At 33.5% G+C, this 23,992-nt stretch overlaps 1 protein-coding gene across 1 annotated transcript in view; it reads right to left on the bottom strand.

The window, feature by feature from the left end:
• Positions 1 to 23,992, bottom strand: part of LOC114325098 (protein obstructor-E-like) — a 74,021-nt gene that overhangs the window by 5,775 nt on the left and 44,254 nt on the right. The window contains exon 2 of the mRNA XM_028273037.1: positions 608 to 832. Coding sequence (XP_028128838.1) covers positions 608 to 832 — 225 coding nt within the window. The remainder of the gene's footprint in view (positions 1 to 607; positions 833 to 23,992) is intronic.

Genomic DNA, 23,992 nt, shown 5'->3' with positions numbered 1-23,992 from the left:
GAAAAACGCTTGGGGTACAATATAGTATAAACATACACATGCTGTTTATTGACCGTCAAAAGGCATATGACAGTGTCTACTAACCAAGTCCCGGCAGTTACCAGAAGACAAAAATATTCCTCCAATTTACATTCATTCTGTGGGAGAGACAAAAACGATAAACATTACCAAAGAACTGGTGCTTTTTAAGATTTATTTGGAAGTGAATTTGGCTATCTGATAAAGAAAATACGCAGTTTGCATTTTTCAGATGACAAAAACCCACCGACTGGGAATTATTAATAGAGCTTTTCATTCGCAGTAATTTGTTTCGAGCTTTTGTCATATTTCGTATAATCCGTGTATAATGTTAATATACACAGATTATACAACATATGACAGAAGCTCGAAACAAATGACAATCGATGAAAAGCCCTATTAATCCATCAAAAACAGAGTATGTAGTGGTGGGAGGTGAAGATGGGCATTTAGAGAGCTAAGATACATTTTTGCTCTTGGTTGTTAGTTTCTCGCGGATGTCATTTTTAGATATTGCAGCAAGAGGTTAAATAATAGCGCTGGAAGAAAAAATAACCGGGAAATTAACAAGTTAATGAGTATTACTTACTTGCTTGTTGCTTCCCGTCGCAATAGTTCGACCTCCAAGGATAATCGCATCCTTCAGTAACACCTTTGTTTTTGCCTGCAAACACCAGACCGTTTGGACAATCGTACAATTCTGGTTGACCGTTCACACACTCCCAGTATCTATCGCAGTACGTGATATCGCCGACAACTCTTGACTTTACTTTACAAGGATCTTCTTGAGCTCCTTTTTGAGCGCTGACATAACCTAAAAAATAAGTGGATAATATTAGTAATACAGTTAAGACTAAGTTCATAGTATTTCTAATGAATAACCGATAGGATATAGTAAATAGGATAAAAAAAAGACTTAGGCACAGTATCTATAGTCGAAGCAATAAATTACTGAACCTCCGAAAAAAAGGACAAGACGGATCTTAATAATTCTTCTTTACATTCGATTCGTGAATGGGCCAGGAAACATTGTGACCCTGAGCCATGATATAATATTGAAAAACTGCATATAAAAAATGCATTCTTAAAGTGCCTCTCAAATAGACAATAAAAAAAATTCAGAACTTGTCAATTATCGGCGGAAATGAGTTCAATTTTGTTACTCGGGGGTTTTTGGGGTCGCTGAAAACGAATATGACGTCAAAAGTGATCTCCGGAGTACCTGGTACACAGGGTACTTACTGTGTAGGTACCTCGTCTCGTGAAGTTTTCGGCAAGTTCATTAAAAATTAGTCAAAAATCATTACTCGGGGGGTTTTTGGGGCCGCTAATGACAAATATGACATCGGAAGTCATTTCCGGAGTACCTGGTGCCCAGAGTCCTACTGTTTTCCTCGTCTTGTGGAGTTTTCGGCAAAAAATGTATTAAAAAATTAGTCAAACATAATTACTTGGGGATTCTTCGGGTCGCTAACGACGAATATGACATCGGAAGCAATCTCTGGAATACCTGGTGCCCAGGGTACCTACTTCTTATGAAGTTTTCGGCAAATTCATTAAAAAGTTAGTCAAAAATCATTACTCAGGGAGGTTTTTGGGTCGCTGACGACGAATATGACATCGGAAGTGCTCTACGGAGTACTTGGTACCCAGGGTACCTACTGTTTTCCTCGTTTTGTGGATTATTTGTAAAATTCATTAGAAAATTAGTAAAATTCATTACTTATGGGTTTTGGGGTCTCTGACGACGAATAGGACATCGGAAGTGAACTCCCGTGTACCTGGTGCCCAGGGTACCTACTGTTTATCTCGTGACTAATGATTTTTGACTAATTTTTTAATAAATTTGCCGAAAAATCCAGAAAACGAGGTAAAAAGTAGGTACCTTGCGTACCAGGTACTCCGTAGATCACTTCCGATGTCATATTCGTCGTCAGAGACCCAAAAACTCCCCGAGTAATGATTTTTGGCTAATTTTTTAATGAATTTGCCCAAAATTCCATAAGAAGTAGGTACTCTGGGCACCAGGTATTCCGGAGATCGCTTCCGATGTCATATTCGTCGTTAGCGACCCCAAAAAACCCCGAGTAATTATTTTTAACTAATTGTTTAATAATTTTTTTGCCGAAAACTCCACGAAAGAGGTAAACAATAGGTACCCTGGGCACCAGGTACTACGAAAATCACTTCCGATGTCATATTCGTCGTTAGCGGCCCCAAAGACCCCGAGTAATGATGTTTTACTATTTTTTATGAGTTTGCCGAAAACTTCACAAGACGAGGTAAACAGTAGGTACCCTGGGCACCAGGTACTCCGGAGATCACTTTTGACGTCATATTCGTTTTCAGCGACCCCAAAAACCTCCGAGAACCAAAATTGAACTCATTTCCGCCGATATTGACGAGTTCTGAATTTTTGAAGTCCTCGCATGGACAAGAGAAGCAGAGGCTTCTCTTGTAGCTTCACCAACACGCTAGACAGACCATATAAAAAGTATAGATCAGGGGTGGCCAAACTGTGGCTCTTTGAAGGATTATTTGTGGCTGTCAATAAATCTACCTGAATTACTTTTAATTTTTGTGTTAAATGTCTTAAATTATTGACAGCAAATATAAACGACTAAGTGTAACATCAGAACTCAGACAAGAAGACGTCGTATCAACGTTGCTATTCAATTTGGCCTTAGAATATGTAATAAGTAAAATGTCATCTGAGCTGACAGGAGGCTTCGCGAATCGAGGATCAAAACTATTGTTGTCCTTTGCTGATGATCGAGGTGCAGTCGCTCATTCTACAAGAGACGCGAGAGAGAAAACGAAATACAAGCTAGTAACCCAAAATCCAAGACCAAGAGTTAGGCAGAACATAACTATTAATGACCACAACTTCGAAGTAGAAAAAGTGTTTAAATATCAAGGGGCGGTAATCACAGATGACAACCACATATAAATAGAGGTCTCAGCATTGATAGCTGTGTGGAATCGAGAATTATACTCCCTATCATCATTATTAAGATATAAGCTGCTGAAATGACAATCTAAATTAAGATTGTGCATGTCAATTATTCGCCTGCTTATTGCAGATGGAAGTGAAACATGGACTCTACATTAGTGAGAAATAAATATGCTGCTGGTTTTTAAAAAAAGAGTTCTCAGAATGATAATTGGCCTTCAAAGAGATGCATTGACAGGAGAGTGGAGAGTGGTACCGCACAGCTGAATTGGTGACTTTGTATGGTACTGAAAACATCATCAGACATATAAAAGTCAACCGGATAAAATGTGCAGGTCATGTGGTAAAATCAGAGGAAAGGAAGACAGACTGTTACAAACAGGGTTTTTTGATAAACCAAACGGCAGAAGATCAGTAGACCATCCCAGACAAAGATGGAAAGATGATGAAGAATCGAAGCATCCTGAAATAGGCTGCTTGCAGAATTATTTCCATATTTGAAACAACGATGTGAACCATTTTATTTCACCTTAAAATCCATGAAATCCAATCACCGAGAGAAAAATTTATTACCATTTTTACACTTTTTAAATAATTGTTTAATTGTGGCTCGGGAAAAATTTTAAATTTTCAAAAATGGCTCGGACTATCAAGGAGCTTGGCCACCATTGGTATAGACAGATGGTAGATGGACGCAATTAGCACAATATCGAACTTCCTGGAGACGTGCTGCGCAGGCTTGTGTCCTTCAGTGGACAAGAGAAGAAACTGGATGATAATGATGATTTAGCTTCTTGGCAAACTTCTTCATTCTTTTTTTATTCCACAATGAACTTTAATCCAAACTAGACACGCATGTAATCTCGTATAATGTATGTCAAGAATAATTGTACATAATCTAAAAAACATTAACTGAATTAACTAAAACCCAACCTTTTTCAGTTCAGTTCCACCCAGAACGATTTATCTTTTTTTCGTGACAAAGTATGATTAAAAAAATCGTTTGATATGTTTTAATCGTGGATCGTGGTGGGTGTTGAATGCGTGAGGTACGAAGTCAAGATCATTTCATAAGAAAATTATACGTTACGCCTTTTCTTCGAGGTAAGTGATAATGTAGAAAGTAGCCAGCATTCGGTTGTTTATACATGTATCTCTCGGTGATGATATAACTACATTTTTACTATTATTATCCGGTTTAAGTATTACTTAGACATGTTAAAGTTATGTAATGCCGAACCCATCTCATTTATTAACAACAGAACAATAAATTTGACAAATAATAATTTTTGATTAGGGGTTTGCTACAGTTTAATCTTTTCTGTGAAGATTACCGACTGATAAGTTTCATTTTTTGTTTGGTGGTTCCTTATTAACGGATTCTATGTATCCATTACAAAAAAAGTTTACAAAGTTGTGCATCATCATCATCATCATCATGCAGGGCCGCCGAGAGAGCGGTACAGCCGGTACATTTTACCGGGGCCCGGCAATGTAAGTGGCCCGGCGTCGACCAGACCAAAGACGTAATTTTTCCCGTTTTTTTTACTCTTCACTTTATGCCGATAATGCGTTTAATTAATACTCGGCCATATTTAATATTATGACCTTTAATCGATTTTGTTTAAAATTTTCACAGCAATAAATCACAGGAGTCAAATACTAAAGTGCAGTCAGATAACATTATGGTATGGTTTCTACAATATTTACAATAAATCAGAAGAATCTATGTTGAAGAATCTAAATTAGTTACCAGCAATTATGGAATAAATCCAGAATTTACATGACTCTGACTCTATGTTAAGCTTTGTCCATAAAATTGTATAGTTTCCAGTGACAATAAAGCATATTTCTATTCTATTCTATTCTACATCAAATAAAGAAAAGCTTGTGAGATTTTTTGATGATTTGCCTGGGTCTAGTAGTGATGCGACTGATAATTTTGAGCCCGGCGCAATATTTCGCTGGGAAATATTTAATATTGTCATATAATAAGCAATTTAACCAGAAGATTTAATACGGAAAATAAAATTCATTCGCTATTTAACATTTTATGGATATTCTGAGATGAAGATGACGACAATATTAAGAAAAAATTGACATGTATTGCGCAAGTTTCATAAAGAAGACATCAGTGAATAATTGATAAATGAAATTTTTCATTTGAGAGCGATATACATATAAGTAATATTGGTGAATCTCAACTTTCTCCAATATATTTGCTTAATAAAATTAAATATCTCAAATTTGAATCGTTATTGCGTTAAGAATATTTGGCACATTACCGGTGACAGTCACAGAGAAGCAGAAAGATCCTTTAGTTTTCTTTTTCGCACAAAAAATTATATGAGGTGATGATAGCTACAATGAAACAGGATTGGTTAGATGCCTACATATCAACTTTGTTAATTGAGAATGATTTGGCAAAAACATGCGATTTTTCAAAAATTGGAGACATTTTATTTTTGCTACTCAGAAAACTCGAAAAGCACCTTTAATATAAATATTTTCACTATTATAAACAATAGATATAGGTAATTAAAATTTAACCAAAATATTTGAAATGTTTCTTATTATTTATTATTAATAATATGATTTCTATAAAAATTAAACAATTTTTTTCGCTCTTCACTTTTTGCCAGGGGGCCTTCACTTTTTACCGGGGCCCGGTCATCCCTCTCGGCGACCCTGTCATCATGGCATCTACTCTCATAGCAGAGTGATTGCCGCTCTCTTTGGACTCTTCCAATTCATTTGTCGCGGGGAATTAGTCATTAACTTCTTCTTCTTCTTTACGTGTCATCTCCTCGACGAAGGTTGGCAATCATCATTGCTATTCTAACTTTTGACACTACAGCCCGAAAGAGTTCAGTTGAGCTGCATCCAAACCATTCTCTGATATTTCTCAGCCAGGACATTTGTCTCCTACCTATGCTGCGCCTTCCTTGAATCTTTCCGTCATAATTAATTTTAGGAGTTCATATCTGTTACCACGTGTTATATGACCCAAGTATTGAAGTTTTCTTATTTTGATGGAATCCAGTATCTCCCTGCTGTTCTGTATTCTTGTTAGTACTTCATCATTGGTTATTCTGTCTGTCCAGGAGATTCTCAGCATTCTTCTAGTCATTAGCATCGCGCGTTAACATTTTGGTTTTACTACTGATTGTGTCACCTGGTGTCTTCTACAATATTTCTCCATTCTTTCCTGTTTTTACTTATCGTTACCCATTCTCTAATTCACATCTTCTTAAGGTCCTCAACTATCTAGTTCTCCCATCTGGTTTTGGTTTTGGGTCCTCCTCGTCGTCTGCTGATACAGGTCTCCATTTGGTAATTTTCTTGATATATCTCTGTGAGTCTCTATTCCTTGATAAATCTGACGATGTTTTCTCCTTTCAAAAGTTCTCTTAATTAGTCGTTTATCCATGTTTAAAATTCATTATTATCTAAGTTTATTGGGCCTCCTATTCTCCGAATGACGTTTCTCTCTAGGATCCTCAACCTTTCTTGATCTTTCTGTGTCAAACACAATACATCAAGCAGCATAAAATATGTGATTACTGGTCTGCTCAGTAAATTTTCAATTTCGTATTCTGAGTAATCTTCTTATCTTTGATTTCTTTTTGTCGTATTTCCAGTAGATTCTGTTTCCTGCCAGGATGCTTTCATTAATTACTATGATTCTATCACTAGTTCCATTAACTAAGACCTGAAGATATTTTTAAATTGTTCTGATGCGATTGCGCTTAGCGGGTGTAAACCTTGATGTAGGAATGAGACAACTGAGATATCGTTTCTGGTGCCTAAGAGCTTGATGCGCTACCACTGCTACAGGGAATCTACCTAGTTAAACCTAAGTTTGTTTTTGACAATCCCTACAAAATCGAAACAGTAAACCATAACCAATAATAAACCAAACGTGGCAAATGCGTATTGAATATACACCGATGACTCCAAAATGATAGAAGGCTCATAATGTGGGATATACTACAGATCATTGAACCTAAGAATAAAGTTGGGTGTGGGTTCAAACAGCCTAGTTCAGACAAAACCATTTTGCAGCTATCACCAAAGCCGCAAAAGAGATAGACTAGAAAGGTATAGCTGGGAAAACCATAATAATCTGCATGGACAGCAGATAAGCACTACTAACTTATTATTGACCACGTGTCACATCAGTGTGAGCATTGGAGTGTTAATAATCACTAACTCAAGATTCGGATGGTAATAACGTGATCCTAAGCTGGGTTAAAGGACACAATGGGAATAAAGCCAACTGCATTGCTGACCAACTAGCTAAGATAACGGCAGGCCTAAGAATCTTGGACCCGGTGATTTTTTGGTTGGTTAGTGGCTCACACACTAACCGTGAAGGATGGGAAGAAGGGGGAAAATTTAGACTTGCTAGGGTAACACGAAGGAACCTTGGAAAGTCAGCATCAAAGAAGTGCTTGGGAATTACCTGGAAAACCTACCCTAGTTGGTTTTTTAACTGGTCATTATGAACTAAGCAAACACACATATTGAGGCTAGTAGACACATATCTATGCAGGAAGTGTGAACGAGAAGATGAAACTCTGGAGTAGGGATGGGAAAAACCTACCGGTTATAACCTAAAACCGGTTTTTTTACTCCGCAATAATCGGTTTTTCCGGTTGCTTTTTTTTGTCCCGATTATAACCGGTTTTTTCATTTTAAAGTAATAACCGGTGAAAAACCGAATAAGTGGAAAAAATAATGAATTCAGAGAAAAAATAAGAAAATTTTTCGCCGCTCGCATGCGAAAGATCAAGTTTAAGCTGATAGAAACCGATTTGGCAACACTGATGCCTGATATCAATTCGAATGGAGTATCGCAAAGTAAATAGCAATGTAATTGTAACCTACTGGGTATTGGCTATTGACTAAAAAAACCGAAAACCGGTTTTTGGAATAACCGGTTTTTTGGCCGGTTATAACCGCCAGGTTAAACCGTAGGTAAAAAACACCTGTATAACCGAAAACCGGTGTTTTGTCAACAACCGCCATCCCTACTCTGGAGCATGTCCTATGTGAATGTCTGAAATTTTCATCAATACGAGAGTAAGCTTTCAACAAGCCCTACTCTACAGATAGACATCATGTGACAGAACGTCGTTACATTCCCTCATGTTTTTCTTTGTATTAAAATCTTAATGTCGAATTTACTTGTACCTTACAAACATATTAATAATTATTTACCTCTGTCATAAAATGCAGTATTTTACTCAGTTAGAGCTATAATTAGCAAACTTTCTTCTCTAACAAGACAAATAGGAATTCGTATTTATTTATAAAATTATATAACCTTCTCGTCACCGCATTTAATTATCGTTTTTTAAAGGTCAAGTAAGCTAGTCGATTGTGGAAGAAATTTTTGTGGTAAGTAAATTTTCTTGAATATAAATAATTTCTTATTCTAAGAAGCAGTAAAAATGTGTAGTAAAAATGATATACAAAATGGTATAAGAACAGATATAAAAAAGTTTCATAAAGAATTAAAATGCCTCTTAGTGCACTAGAAAAATAAGGCAACTATATTATTGGGTGATTTTAACGCCAATACAGGAAAAGACAGAATGGAAAATTTAAATCCCTAGACACTTTTCAGCCTTCACACCATGCATATTATATATAGGCCAGGGTAATAAGACAAAAATATACCCTGTTCATGACACTTCAGCAGCCAGGGTACTGAAGCGTTTTTTCGACAGGTAATACCTATATAGTCCAGAAAGCCGCTGCGCATCCGCTAGGAAAAATATTCTAATTCGGACTTTTTGCACAATCTTACTCAAAAAGGACTCCTTTTAACAAATTTGCATGTTGCCAGGACCAAAAGGTGGTCAAAAATTTTTTAAACGTTTTTTTTTGTTTTTTTCCTAAAATTATTTTTTTTGCACGAAAAAAAGTTTTTTTATGTTTTTTGGATCATTCCAAACAGAAAAGGTCTTTAGTGACTTTTCTCTAAAAATGATAGTTTTTGACATATCAGCGATTAAAAATTGAAAAATTGCGAAATCGGCCATTTTTAACCCTCAAAAACTATGTGAAAAACTTAAAATTTTAATGTTGCCAAGGTAGGTAGATATTCTTTAAACATCGATTGATGAAATGCCGAAGAGTTTTTTGCAATACAATATTCAAAACTTCTTTGTTTTTTAATTGCTAATCAAGCGTGCGCGACACTATTTTCCACCGACAGTATGGTGCAAATGAAAGGAATAGATTCGTTATTTCGTAAACGGGCGACTTTAAGGAAAAATCCCGAAACAGGTCGATTTTTATTTTTAAGTTATGATATTGTGGCATATATGGTATACTAGTGATGTCATCCGTCTGGGCGTGATGACGTAATCGATGATTTTTTTAAATGAGAATAGGGGTCGTGTGGTAGCTCATTTGAAAGGTTCTTCAATTATTTATTCAGTAATGTGAACATTTACATAATTATTTTTACAGGGTGTCCTTCTGCTTCTTTTTTTGTCAAATAATTTAATTTAATAAACATTTTTTGGACACCCTGTATAAATAATTATGTAAATGTTTATATTACTGAATAGAGAATTAAAGAACCTTTCAAATGAGCTAGCATACGACCCCTATTCTCATTTACAAAAATTATTGATTACGTCATCACGCCCAGATGGATGACGTCACTAGTATACCATATATGCCACAATATCATAACTTAAAAATAAAAATCGACCTGTTTCGGGATTTTTCTTTAAAGTCGCCGGTTTATGAAATAACGAATTTATTCCTTTCATTTGCACCATACTGTCGGTGGAAAATAGTGTCGCGCACGCTTGATTATCAATTAAAAAACAAAGGAGTTTTGAATATTGTATTGCAAAAAACTCTTCAGGATTTCATCAATCGATGTTTAAAGAATACCTACCTACCTTGGCAACATCGAAATTTTCAGTTTTTCACATAGTTTTTGAGGGTTAAAAATGGCCGATTTCGCAATTTTTCAATTTTTTAATCGCTTATATGTCAAAAACTGTCATTTTTAGAGAAAAGTCACTAAAGACCTTTTCTGTTTGGAATGATCCAAGAAACCTAAAAAAACTTTTTTCCATGCAAAAAAAAATAATTTTAGGAAAAAAACAAAAAAAACGTTTAAAAAATTTTTGACCACCTTTTGGTCCTGGCAACATGCGAATTTGATAAAAGGAGTCCTTTTTGAGTAAGATTGTGCAAAAAATCCGAATTAGAATATTTTTCCTAGCGGATGCGCAGTGGCTTTCTGGACTAATAGGAACAAATTATAACTATTTCCTGCGTAGGATCTGGCGGCCATTTTTATTTATAAACAATTAACTATTAAAAAATGGCATTTTCCACTTTTTTTCAAATCAACGGAAAACAGTGAAACTTATGATTTTTTTCAGTACAAATATCTTCGAGATTATGGAAAAAGCTTTAAAATGACGTATTGCAAAGTTTGATATACTCATTTATTGTTAATATAATTGCGAAAAAAGGTCGGAATTGCAAAAAAAAATATTTTCACAATAATTGTTGTAAAAATTAGTGTACAGCTTTGAAATTTTTGTCAAATGAGGGTTCTTTGATTCTTAATTGGTGATAAAAATTTCAAAGCGATTCATTCAATTGTTTAAATTTTATTCAAATTGTTTATCCCAGAGAGCATTTTTTGCAATAACATAAGTCAGAAAATAATGACCTTAGAACCAGTCCACAGGTGTCAAATGAAAGAGCATGAGCTACATTTTCAACATGGTTTAAAAAAGTGAATAAAAAATGCATTTATTAGTAATAAATAATTATGCAAAAATATCGTCAACTTTTCTTTATAAACTTTTTGAATAACTTTTTCCAAAAAAATTAACTTTTTTGCCCTGTTTTAAGTGCACAACTACCAACTAATGTTATTTATATCATAATTGATAAAAAATTGTAATAAATATGTATAATTTCTTATATAACAAAATAAAAAGTTTATAAGGAAAGATTTAAGATACTTTTGCATAATTATTTATTACTAATAAATTCATTTTTTATTCACTTTTTTTAAACCGAGTTGAAAATAAAGCTTATCTTTCCTTTGACACCTGTGGAATGCTTCTAACGTCATTTTCTTCTGACTTATGTTATTGCAAAAAAAAATGCTCTCTGGGATAAACAATTTGAATAAAATTTAAACAATTGAATGAATCGCTTTGTAATTTTTATCACATATTAAGCACCAAATAACCCTTATTTGACAAAAATTTCAAAGCTGTACACTAATTTTTACAGTTATTGCGAAAATATTTTTGTTTTTTGCAATTTCGACTTTTTTTCGCAATTATATTAACAATAAATGAGTATACAGTCGAACCCGCTTATTAGAATACCTGTTACAAGAATATCCCGGTTAAAGGAATAGAAATTTGAGATCCTGAAACGTTTCTACTAGCCATCAGTGACCGGTTATTAGAATATCCCTGTTATAGGAATACTTTTGCTTGGCACGAAGGCTATTCCAATAAGCGGGTTCGACTGTATCAAACTTTGTAAAACGTCATTTTAAAGCTTTTTCCATAATCTCGAAGATATTTGTACTAAAAAAACCATAAGTTTCCCTGTTTTCCATTGATTAAAAAAAAAGTGAAAAATGCCATTTTTTACACTTAGTTGTTTATAAATAAAAATGGCCGCCAGATCCTACGCAGGAAATAGTTACAATTTGCTCTTATAGGTATTACCTGTCGAAAAAACGCTTCAGTACCCTGGTTGCTCGAGTGTCATGGAAAAAACCTTATTACCCTGGACTAATATTGTATTAAACCTGCGACCGAATCTGACAAGTGTGGATATACTGACGATTGGATTCTTGCAACAAGCCACTAATCCTTAGAAAGCATACACAGGGTTTCCAGACGAAAACGAAACACAAGCATTATCAGGAAATATGACAACATTTTTGTGATAAACTCACCGACGTGACGGGTTAATGTTTGATTAAAAGGGGGCACACTTTTCCGGTATTTTCGATTATTTTACTTTCACCCCTAAGCCAGGGTAAGAATCACACCAACATTTTTAACGGCAATGGTGATCAAATAGGATATCGTTTTCATGCCCTTTTTAAAATTTTAAATTTGGTCTCATATTTTATTTTATTTATTTAAAAAGACTTAAACCTTATATTTTTGTAATTAACTATTTAGATGGGAAATAAGCCACAATTAAATTGAAAAAAATAATTTTATTAACGTTTCGACGCCCAAATCGGGTGTCGTTGTCAAAATACAAAATACTACTAGTAGTAAATCAGTAGTATTTTGTATTTTGACAACGACACTCGATTTGGGCGTCGAAACGTTAATAATTTTTTTTTCAATTTATTTGTGGCTTATTTCCCATCTAAATAGTTAATTATAAAAATTCCACATGGAGATAGCTTCAGAACAACACTATATTTTTACCTTTTTAATTCGTTGATTTAGTACGCCAATGGTTTAGATTTTAATTTCTTTCTTCACCTAGCTTTTGTTTTTTTGTCACATTTATCACACTAAGGGCCGGTTGTTCGATCGCTAATCAACAATGATCATTATCAAATATTTAATCACTGTCAATGTCTACTTTGTTTGGGTTGCTGAAAACATAATTGATTACAATTATGAAATTACTAAATCAATTATGTTAATAATTGTTATGTTAATTGATTAACTAATCTCATAATTATAATCAATTATGTTTTCAGCAACCCAATAAAAGTTGACATTGACAGTTTTGGTGACAGTAATTAAATATTTGATAGTGATCTTTGTTGATTAGCGTTCGAACAACCGGCCCTAAGGACCGGTTGTTCGAACGCTAATCAAGAAGTTGATTATAATTAAGTCCCCTTAACAACCATCAAATAACAACACCCCTCATTCGTACGTCAATCAGTTGATTGTAATCAATTATGTTAATTATCATTATGATAATTAGCATAATTTATTGATTAATTAATTATTAATTAAAATAACAATTATTAACATAATTGATTAATAAATCTCATAATTGAAATCAATTATGTTTTCACCAACCCAAACAAAGTTGACATTGACAGTTGGTGACAGTAATTAAATATTTGATAATGATCAGTTGATTCCATTTTTGATTAGCGTTCGAACAACCGGCCCTAAGTAAATGATATGATATAAATTCACAAAGAACATGAAATTAAAGGGAGTCTCTTGTAAATATCAGTTGTAAGCAGTAATTTGTAACTTGTGAAAATGTATTGCCATGGTTTATTCCATTCCGGAAAGAGTAAATAGCGTTTCGTTGTAGTTTATGAACAATAAATGTGCCAATATGACAGTTCAACAATGTAATGAACGACATTAAAATAAATACGACAGTAAGAAGTATGTTTTGGAGTTAGTAAAAAGATTTCATGAAGCTAAGAGTATAGGTAATAAAAAACGAGAAAGTGGTTAAAGGGCCTGTGGTTAATGAACCTAGTGAAGTTGAACTATTACATCTTCACCTTGATTCCATGTTAAATACGAGGCAAGTAGCCGCTGTATCTGGAATCAACCGAACAAACGGTTAATCCTAGTGCAGGAACTTGACGGGGTAGGGGGAGGAACAGGGATAATTATGACAGCCGCACCGTTTACAGTTTTCAGAAATAATTAGTGAGCAATCAGTGACAGAGCCGCTTATAATGGTTTGTAAATCGTCATAATTGCCGTTATTTATCTGATTGAGTTTCCCCACCCCATGAGTTTCTACACAGCAACTACAAAAATTAAATATATGGGCTGGTATTTTTGGTGATAGACTGGAGGGACCTATATTTTCCAGGGCATTGACTTCGAAGAAAAGACAGCATCTAATGGTCTCCTAGATCACCAGATTTATCTCTCCTGGACTTTTTTGTGGGGACACCTAAAAAGTAAAATGAATATCATCCATGTCTTTAGGAGATTTAGGTCAACGAATTGTCAATACAAGTCTGCGAATCACTCCGCAAATGCTTCGGAATGTGGAAGAGAGTTTCGAACAAACCTTCATCATTTTATGGAGACGAGAGTTCATCAGTTTCATCATTTAGATGAAAAGGAAGATAAGGACTTGAAAGTCATACGAGAATGACTTAAAATGGAGTAAAACCTATTTTTCAGGAAATAATTAAATACAGTGAAACTATAAAGACGTATCTACTGAGCTCAATGGGAATCTCTGTATCTTTCCAATGGAAGTTAATATATCGGAAGTAGGAGTCCCGATGGCGACGTACAGTTTAACAAGTGGTACTGCCAAAATCACACATTAAATGTGTGTTCCAAGAACTTCATAGCAGCCCTTCTGAAGCTAAAATAACACTTGCCAGACTTTACGAGACATTTCATGTTTTCTCGAACATTCTGGATTTTTTAATACTTTAATATTTTTTCTTCAAAGAATTTTTTTTCTATATGGGATAAATCTCACGAAAGTGTCGTAACAATATATTTAATTAAGAAAACGACTTAAACTTCATTTTTGAGAGAAAACTCTAAATAAGAATAAATTAAACATTTCTTCGTGAAAATGTGAAATCGTTTGCCAGCAGCTGTACCATTCCATCTAATTAACAATATATTTTAATTTAAAAGTAAAACTAAACAAATTTCAATAAATTGCTATTCTAGCCTACATAAATAATATCATTTGCTTGAAATCTTACAATTTATGTACTGTATTGATCTAGGATGCTGCCAGTAGAGTAGAAAGTACAGAGAAAGTTTGGTATTTCTCTCGCAGTACACTCGACTAAGTGATCTAATAAGATATGCCCATGCCCAACCGTCTCGTCTGTTCGCGGGTCTAAAAAACTGACCTTTAACTTTGACATACCGGCTATTATATAACAAATCATAGGCGTAGCTGTTGGGATAATAATCATATAGGTACTGATGGCCAAAAAAATGCAACACTTTGTATACAATTAATTATTTGAGTCAAAAGTATTTTTTATAAGTCTTATCTAAAAATATATATATTTGATAAAGTCTTTACTTCCTTACCTTTTCTTTGAGCAAAGACGAAGAGAATGGTTCAGTCATGTAAAAAAAAAAGGAGGAGCACAGAGCACAGACTATCAAGAATTGCACTAAAAGGAAAACCAGCTGGCAAGCGTCCACCGGGAAGACCACCAAAAAGATGGAGAGATAGCTGCTAGTCTATCTATCAAGAAATACTTCAACGTCGGAATTAACAGATCGACCGATCTACAACAACTATAAGAAGAAGAAGAAGAAGAAGAAGAGACCTTTTCATTAACTGAAGTTTTTCTATTCTTTTTCCGCAAAAACAAAAAAGATAAAAGAAAGTTAATTTCTGTGTATTTAACTTTCATTTATTTGTAATTTTTAGTCATTTTGCAGTAAGTTCGAATTAAGTCATAAAGGAACTCCAAGCATTCTATGTAGACGAAAAAATAATACCATACATCAATGCAAAACGTATAAAAGGGGCATGACATATTATACCGAGAATGAATGATGAAAGCCTACTAAATAAATCTTCTACGAAAGGCTCGATGGCAGGAGCAGGTCAGTTCGTCGGGTCCCGGTGAATTCGTAACTATTTTAATCCCCCATCCTAATTACAGGCCAATTAGTAACTCTGGCCCTCAGGTAATTTTTCGGTAAAAAATCAACTGCCGGTGAATTTGTAACTAAATAAAGGTATAATGTTTTAGACTTGAAACAAACATATTGAAAATATCTTTGCTTTTAATTTATCAGATGGATTTAAATAATTTATCAGTGCTAAACATCTAAATATTGAATTTACAATTACTTGATAAAAACCAAGCTCGTGTAGAGCTATACTTGATGGAAATAATATTAATAACACTTGTTAATGAAACACTATAATATTGTTTCAATTATTTTATTAAGATATTTCAATTTTTGCTATTTTTTATAGGTATATATAATACAAATATAAGGTTTTTAAGCAAACCAAGAAACATTCGGTTTAGATTTAAGGTATTATATTTAATCAATGCTTTCGAATTCACCTGAAGAAAGTTTCGAGCAGGTTACGGCAGGTCAGGTAATAGAAAAGTTACGAATTGGCCGGTGTACATTTTGATTTGAAAATTTTTGTCACTAAAAGTTACGAGTTGGCACGTGTCCAATTCGTCATCCAAGAAAAAGATGAAAGGATGTAGTTTATTTAATTACAGAGTAATTTCCACATATTAATATATTTTTCAAATTGGGCTCTGTACCGCCATTCTTTATTATATTACGAATACGTGTGCCAAATATCTCGAAAAAATATTCAAAATTACAGCCGCAAGCTTGGAACGCGTTTTCGCTACCTGTTGATTGCTACTGTTTCCTCTTAAATGTATTTTTTTAATGTATTTTAAAGAAAATATGTATTGTTAGTTTATGTATCTAATATTTCTGTTCTATACGAGTCAATAATGATTCAAAAAATAAGTGATGCCATTTATTTTTAGGCTGCTTCTTTAAAATTGTATCGATTATCTTCACCAGATGGCGAACATTCCAATTTTCAACGGCAGGTACGTCCAATTGCTCGTTAATTATTATCAATTGGAAAACAATTATATAAATTAGTTGCTATTAACTAAAGAATCCTTTCGAGTAAGTTTTCCAAGAAAGTTCTTCTAAATGACGGCTGCTAAAACTATTTCGCTTGAACAATATAAAATAGAAATTATTATAGTTACAAAAGCATTAATTCGTCGTTATAATTACAACAATTACTTTCCGTGAAAGTTAAACATATTTAATTACCATAACAGATGAAAAGAGATAGGTATAGAATGCAGCGACGATTTAGGATTAACTGGCATTTACTAATAAATGTCTTGTTAGCGAAGCGATCAACACCGCTAAATTGATAATAGGAAATAGGAATTGACCATTAAAACGTAATTTAATTTATATTACATAGATCATAAATAAATTTATCAAGATGATAACGATATGCAATATGTAATAGTTCTGTCGCCAGAGGGGGGTACAACGGCCTCGTTTATTTAGATGGACTTACTCAAGTTTTTTATGTATTTTGACCCGCAGAACACGAGTTTTTTGGGTAACAGTTGATCCGGATGTCGATAAGATTGTTATAAACAAAAAACTTGGAAAATTACATAACAGCGATTTTTCGAAAACCAAAATATTTTTTTGTATTTCTTGGATCATTCTAAGGAAAAATATTCTTACAAGTTTTTTCGTAGGATGCATAGTTTTCGAGATAAACGCGGTTGAACTTTCAAAAAATCGAAAAATTTAAATTTTTGAACTCGAATAACTTTTGTTTAAAGAATAAAATAGCAATTCTGCTTACCGCATTTGAAAGTTTAAGTCAAATTATACCGGTTTCGATTATTTGCATTGCTAAAAATTAATTTTTATTAAACGCTTTTATTTAGTTCAATAGATTGCGTCAAATCTTTGGATGTTAATTTGACTACCTTTTTTTCCATGCAAATGAATGAAAATTTGCAGACATATGCATTCGCGGGAACAATACACGAATAGGCAACAAAAAATTTTGTTTATGTTTATTAATTGTTTAAATAAGAAAAAAACCATTTTAATGGAAAACGGCCTAAGTTCTCTTGTTTTTTACAATGTAGAAACTTGAAACTTTTACGGATTGTAGCTAATGATATAACCTATACATAATTTCACTTTTTTTCATAAATAAACAATAAAGTTTTAAATTTTGAACACTCATATATTTGTTTATACAGTACGATGCAAATGAAAGGAATAAATTCGTTCTTTCGTAAAAAGGCGGAAAAATCCCGAAAGAGGTCGATTTTTATTTTTAAATTACGATATTTTGGCATATATGTCATACTAGTGACGTCATCCATCTGGGCGCGATGACGTAATCGATGATTTTTTTAAATGAGAATAGGTAACATGCGATAGCTCATTTGAAAGGTCATTCAATTCTTTATTCAGTAATATAAAAAATTATATAATTATTGGTACAGGGTATCCAAAAATAATTTTTTAATTAAATTATTTGACAAAAAAGAAGAATGTATGTAATTTATTTAACTCAGAATACATTTTACAGTTGCCCGTAAGCAGAAAAAAATGTGTATTTCAGAAATAAACATTGCTTTTCGATTAAATTAAACATTCAAGCCAGCTCCCGCCAGCCACCTGTCTCTTGGAAGCTTTAACATTCAATTTAAGCGAAAAGCAATGATTATTTGTGATATAAACATTTTTGTCTGGTTTCTGACAGCAGTAAAATGTATTTTAATTTAAATTTAATAAGTTACACACATTCTTCTTTTTTTAAACGCTTTTATTTAGTTCAATAGTTTGCGTCAAATCTTTAGAGGTTAATTTGCCTGCCTTTTCTTCAATGCAAATGAATGAAAATTTGCAGACATATGCATTCGCGGGAACAATACACGAATAGTCAATAAAAAAAATTGTTTATATTTAATAATTGTTTAAATAAAAAAAAACGATTTTAATGAAAAATGCTTAAATTCTCTTGTTTTTTACAATGTAGAAATTTGAAATTTTTACGGATTGTAGCTAATGATATGGACTATACATAATTTCACTTTTTACGTTAATTGTTTACGTTATGCTTCACAAATAAACAATGAAGTTTCAAATTTTTTGCCGATTCCGACTACTTTTTATGTTTGTACATCATAATATATTTTATATACTGTTATGATCTGCTTCTTATTAATTTTATATTAATTATTATTTATTTGATTAATTATTTACTTGTCGCAAATCATACATAAAAAATGAATAAAAAATCTCAGGGTGCCCTTTTATAATATTAAAAAAATGTCTAAATTATCTTACGTTATACTTATCTTCTCTCGTGGTTTCAATATCTCTTAGCTGATCCTAATCGGGATAAAATAGGAAAAAGAAATAAAGCAAAATATAAAATAAACATACAGAATTGTCTTTTATTTATCAAAATCAATACTCTAAATTCTATCAAATCTAAAAACTGTGGACACAGATGTCCGAATGAAATTTTTACCGCTTAAATTTATTCTAGTTAAAAAAAAACAATTTATCGGTTTGTTCCCGATGACTTTGGTAAAACAACTAAATTATGTATTCGCAAGATTAGCTATACTTCCTATTTACTTTTTGAAATATTGGAATTTTAATTCCTACGCTTTTTACTCAAAATTTTAGTTTCCGAACATAAAAATATCTTTCACATAAGTTGACTGACCTTTTGCTTCACTCACTCTGATGTCTTTTCGTGACCCAAAACAGCTCTCCCTCGTTGACTATGTTAAAGGCTACTCATCAAAGCCCTCTCCGTTCTCCAGCTTCAAAACTATCAGCATACCAGCACCAATTCTCCAACAAGCCAGGCCTCTTTTGACCAGTACTCGATTCAAACAAAACTCCAAAAATTCTCTGCTCTCCTTCTCACAATAATACAGAATCAAAGAGGTATTTCGTCTCAATTTGATCTGTCTCTCGTTCCACTTTTCAGCACTATTCTCCACTATCAAACAACCACTGGTACTTGCTAACTATCTATCCACGAAAACTTCGAACTGCTCCTCAGCGATGCCAATAACATACTGCCTTCTTTTTCAAACTCACTCAATCATTCCAACCACTTTTCCCCTTCGAAATTGCCAAGAATCAGAAACATTTCTCTTTTCCATTCGATAAACAAACAGTCATTCTTTCAAAATTATTCCGACCATCCTAATTACTTTCGGGGAACTCTACAACATTTACTCGGGGTGAAACAAAGATATTAAAATTCCAAACTTTCTTTTAAACCATTTTTCTAGAAAATGATAATTACCTCTACCTGTGGATTCTATAGTTCCCGTAATAAACAATCTTTTTCCATTTTAAATCTAAATACATCGTCCTTTTCACTTTAATTATTCACAAAAGTCTTTAATGGTTCTTCGGAAAGCTCATTAAAAAAGAAATCCACTTACATCCAAACTAAATTCTAAGAAATATTTACAGATCAATATACAGGGTGTATCAAATTTATGTGCCCGCGTTATTTAAAAAAAATTTAATTTAATTTTCATTTTGCCTTTGATTGATAAATTGAAAACACAATAATACATATTTTAATAAACATGACGATATATTTTAATGTTTGAAAAGTGTAAGACTAAAAAGTAAAAAATAAAAAAATATGAAAAAAAAAATTTTAGGAAACGCTTTTCTTTAGTTCCGAGTGACTAAAATTAAAAATATTAAAAAATCAACCAAAAAGCAAAAAATAAAAAAAATTGAAAAAATCCAACACATTCGTTAAAGAAAAGCGTGGGGCGAAAACCGTTTATTCGATGAAGACGCGCCACGCTTTTCTTTGACGAATGTGTTGGATTTTTTCAATTTTTTTTATTTTTTGCTTTTTGGTTGAATTTTTAATATTTTTAATTTTAGTCACTCGGAACTAAAGAAAAGCGTTTCCTAAAAATTTTTTTTTCATATTTTTTTTTATTGTTAAACAAAGCTATGAACCAAAAGTGTCTGAGCGTTTTGACGAGTACCCAATGCATGCGTTTTAATTCATGCTACGTAGAAATTGCCTGTTTACAGGCGCTTGCACTTATTCCTACTCGTTAGGTTTTAAATGAGAGATGCATTGAATACATCACTCAAGCACGACATGTTTATAGCTTTGTTTAACAATAAAACAATTAATTTTTACCAATGCAAATTATCGAAACCGGTATAATGTGACTTGAACTTTCAAATGCGGTAAGCAGAATTGCTATTTTATTTTTTAATCAAAGTTATTCGGGTTCAAGAATTGCAATTTTTCGATTTTTTGTAAGTTCAACCGCGTTTATCTCGAAAACTATGCATTCTACGAAAAAACTTGCAGGAACATTTTTTCCTTAGAATGACCCACAAAGTACAAAAAAATGTTTTGTTTTGCGAGAAATCGCTATTTTGTAATTCTGCAAGTCTTTGTTTATAACAATCTTATCGACATCCCGATCAACTGTTACCCAAAAAATTCGTGTTTTACGGGTCAAAATACATAAAAAACTTGTATAAGTCCATCTAAATAAAGGAGGCGATTGTACCCCCCCTGGCGACAGCGCTAATATTACATCGGTACTAGTGATGTAACGAATATTCGTATTCGCATTCGCATTCGCGAATATTCGCATGTTTTTGCATATTCGCATTCGCATCCGCATTCGCGAAATTTGTGCGAATGTTTTGCGAATATGAAAACCAGAAAAAAATAATTTTAAGATAATATTAGGTTAATAAAATCAAAAACTATTCACTTCTCATCTTTTTTATTAAGAAAAGGTAACTTAACCTTAAACATGCAGCTACTCTCAAATGGAAATATGCAGGACACAGCAGCAGACAAAGAGACGGAAGATGGAATGAAGCAATAACTCACTGGAGACCTTGGGACTACAAAAGAGGAAGGGGCAGACCACAGACGAGATGGTCGATGACCTAAAAAGATACGCAGGGACCAGATCGACAGCATTAGCACTGAACCGAGAAGAGTGGAAAAATAAGCCTACGTCCAACTATGGACAAACGAAGGGCAATAGATAGCTAGAACTTAACCTTGTATAATCACATTATCAGCCTTCACTTTTTTTATTATTTGGTATTATGTAATAAAGCTTAAGATTCAGATTGATTTACACTAAATATCAATTAACTTTTCATTATAAATGTAGGAAACATTAGAAAAATAAAAACAAATTTAAAAAAACTGAATACATATTCGCATTCGCATCCGCATTCGCGAATGTCGGTAGCAGATATTCGCATTCGCATTCGTATTCGCGAATGTTCAAAAAATGACATTCGTTACATCACTACTCCACACTCTTGCCGAAGTCGATCGAGGTTCAACAAGTACGAGAGTGTAGACGGCCACCTTGTGCAACTTTGCCTCACTTCGTTCTGCTTCCGTTCTCTGTCGGTCTGGTGCGTCCGAGTCAAAGGGATCTTTGTGGGTATCGCACTTCCTCGCGAAGTAGAACGAGTGTGTAGAGAGGTACTTCGGACTTCGGTCAACTTTGGCGAAGTAACTTCGCCGAGAGTGTCGAGCCCGCTTTACAAGTTTTTTCGTAGGATGCATAGTTTTCGAGATAAACGCGTTTGATAACTTTTGTTTAAAGAATAAAATAGCAATTCTGCTTACCGCATTTGAAAGTTCAATTCAAAAAATTATACCGGTTTCGATTATTTGCATTGCTAAAAATTAATTTTTTATTAAATAAATAAAATAAATTTCGACCAAGAGTCAGGATTCTGTTAACCGAGATAACATAGTATCAAGCGGCGCCGCTAGGAGGAGCTTCTCCAACAATGCGTCTCAGAATACCTTAAGAACACTTGGTCATTTTGTACTCTAAACCGAGTAAAGCATGAAAAAGAAAAATAAAATAATCGTTTTCGTTTTGATTCAATTCGAGTCTCTTGCCATCCTCTGACACAGTGTTTCTGGGTCTCTACCCTTTGTCGAAGAGGCTATTGCAAGTAGACTCTCAGTCTAGACTCTCAGTCTACTTGCAATAGCCTCTTCGACAAAGGGTAGAGACCCAGAAACACTGTGTCAGAGGATGGCAAGAGACTCGAATTGAATCAAAACGAAAACGATTATTTTATTTTTAATTTTTTATTGTTAAACAAAGCTATAAACAAAAAGTGTTTGAGCGTTTTGACGAGTACTCAATGCATGCGTTTTAATGCATGCTACATAGAAATAGCCTGTTTACAGGCGCTTGCACTTATTTCTACTTATTAGGTTTTAAATGAGAGGTGCATTGAAAACAATTATTAATGTTTAGCAATGCAAATTATCGAAACCGGTACAATGTGACTTGAACTTTTAAATGCGGTAAGCAGAATTGATATTTTATTTTTTAATAAAAAGTCATTCGGGTTCAAAAATTGCAATTTTTCGATTTTTTGAAAGTTCAACCGTGTTTATCTCGAAAACTGTGCATTCTACGAAAAAACTTGTAAGAACATTTTTTCCTTAGAATGACCCAGAAAGTATAAAAAATGTTTTTTTTGCGAAAAATCGCTATTTTGTAATTCTGCAATTCTTTGTTTATAACAATCTTATCGACATCCCGATCAACTGTTACCCAAAAAATTCGTGTTTTACGGGTCAAAATACATAAAAAAAACTTGTATAAGTCCATCTAAATACAGGAGGCGATTGTACCCCCCCCCCCTGGCGACAGCACTAATAGTACATCGGTACATATTTTCATGGCTTTACAAAAACGTCTATATCTATACAATAACGTCGTTTGTTGTACTACTTGACTCAACATAATTTTCATGCAACATCAAAGTCCTAAGTTCATTTTTGCAAAATGTTTGATTAAAGATATATGTGTAGTACTCAGTGCCGGATTAAGGGGGGGCTATGGGACTATTAGCCCCCGGTGGTAAATTTTGAGCGGCGGTACGTCGCTCCCATTACGTTTTAATTCTATATGTGGATACTTCAAATTTATGGGGTTGATTTTCTGAATAAACACGGTAATAAAACTTCGTCTCCTAGCCGATAAGTTTCATGTTTCCGGGAAATCGGCCAGCGCCTGAAGATGCCAGTTTGCTGTCAAGCAAACAATTTACTCGAAAAGATGGCTACGTTAGAATTTGGTATTTATGTTGTATTTAGGTTCGAAGTACTGGAAAGAACTGACCTAGCGAGTAAATCTTATTTACAAAGCGCAAATATGTACTTACATACATGTTCGTCTTTGTATAGCTCATATACAACATTCTTACGAGTCTCTTCGTGATGAATGTAATTTATTTTAACAAAAGGCTTATCACAACAACAGGCTCTTATCACAACAAACGGAATACAGCAAAGAAATTAGAAGTCGCAAAAGCAAATTACAGTTTGACGAAGCAGATACAGAATACAGAAGAGATCCTTACACCGCAAAATAAGATTAGAACCCAAGTTCTGTATAAAGCAAAAGATTATTTGGCAAATAATCTGAAA

This window comes from Diabrotica virgifera, chromosome 5, assembly GCF_917563875.1.
Source record: "Diabrotica virgifera virgifera chromosome 5, PGI_DIABVI_V3a".
NCBI classification, from domain to species: domain Eukaryota; kingdom Metazoa; phylum Arthropoda; class Insecta; order Coleoptera; family Chrysomelidae; genus Diabrotica; species Diabrotica virgifera.
Note: the sequence above shows the minus strand (reverse complement) of the source record. Positions and strands in the feature narration are given on the sequence as shown.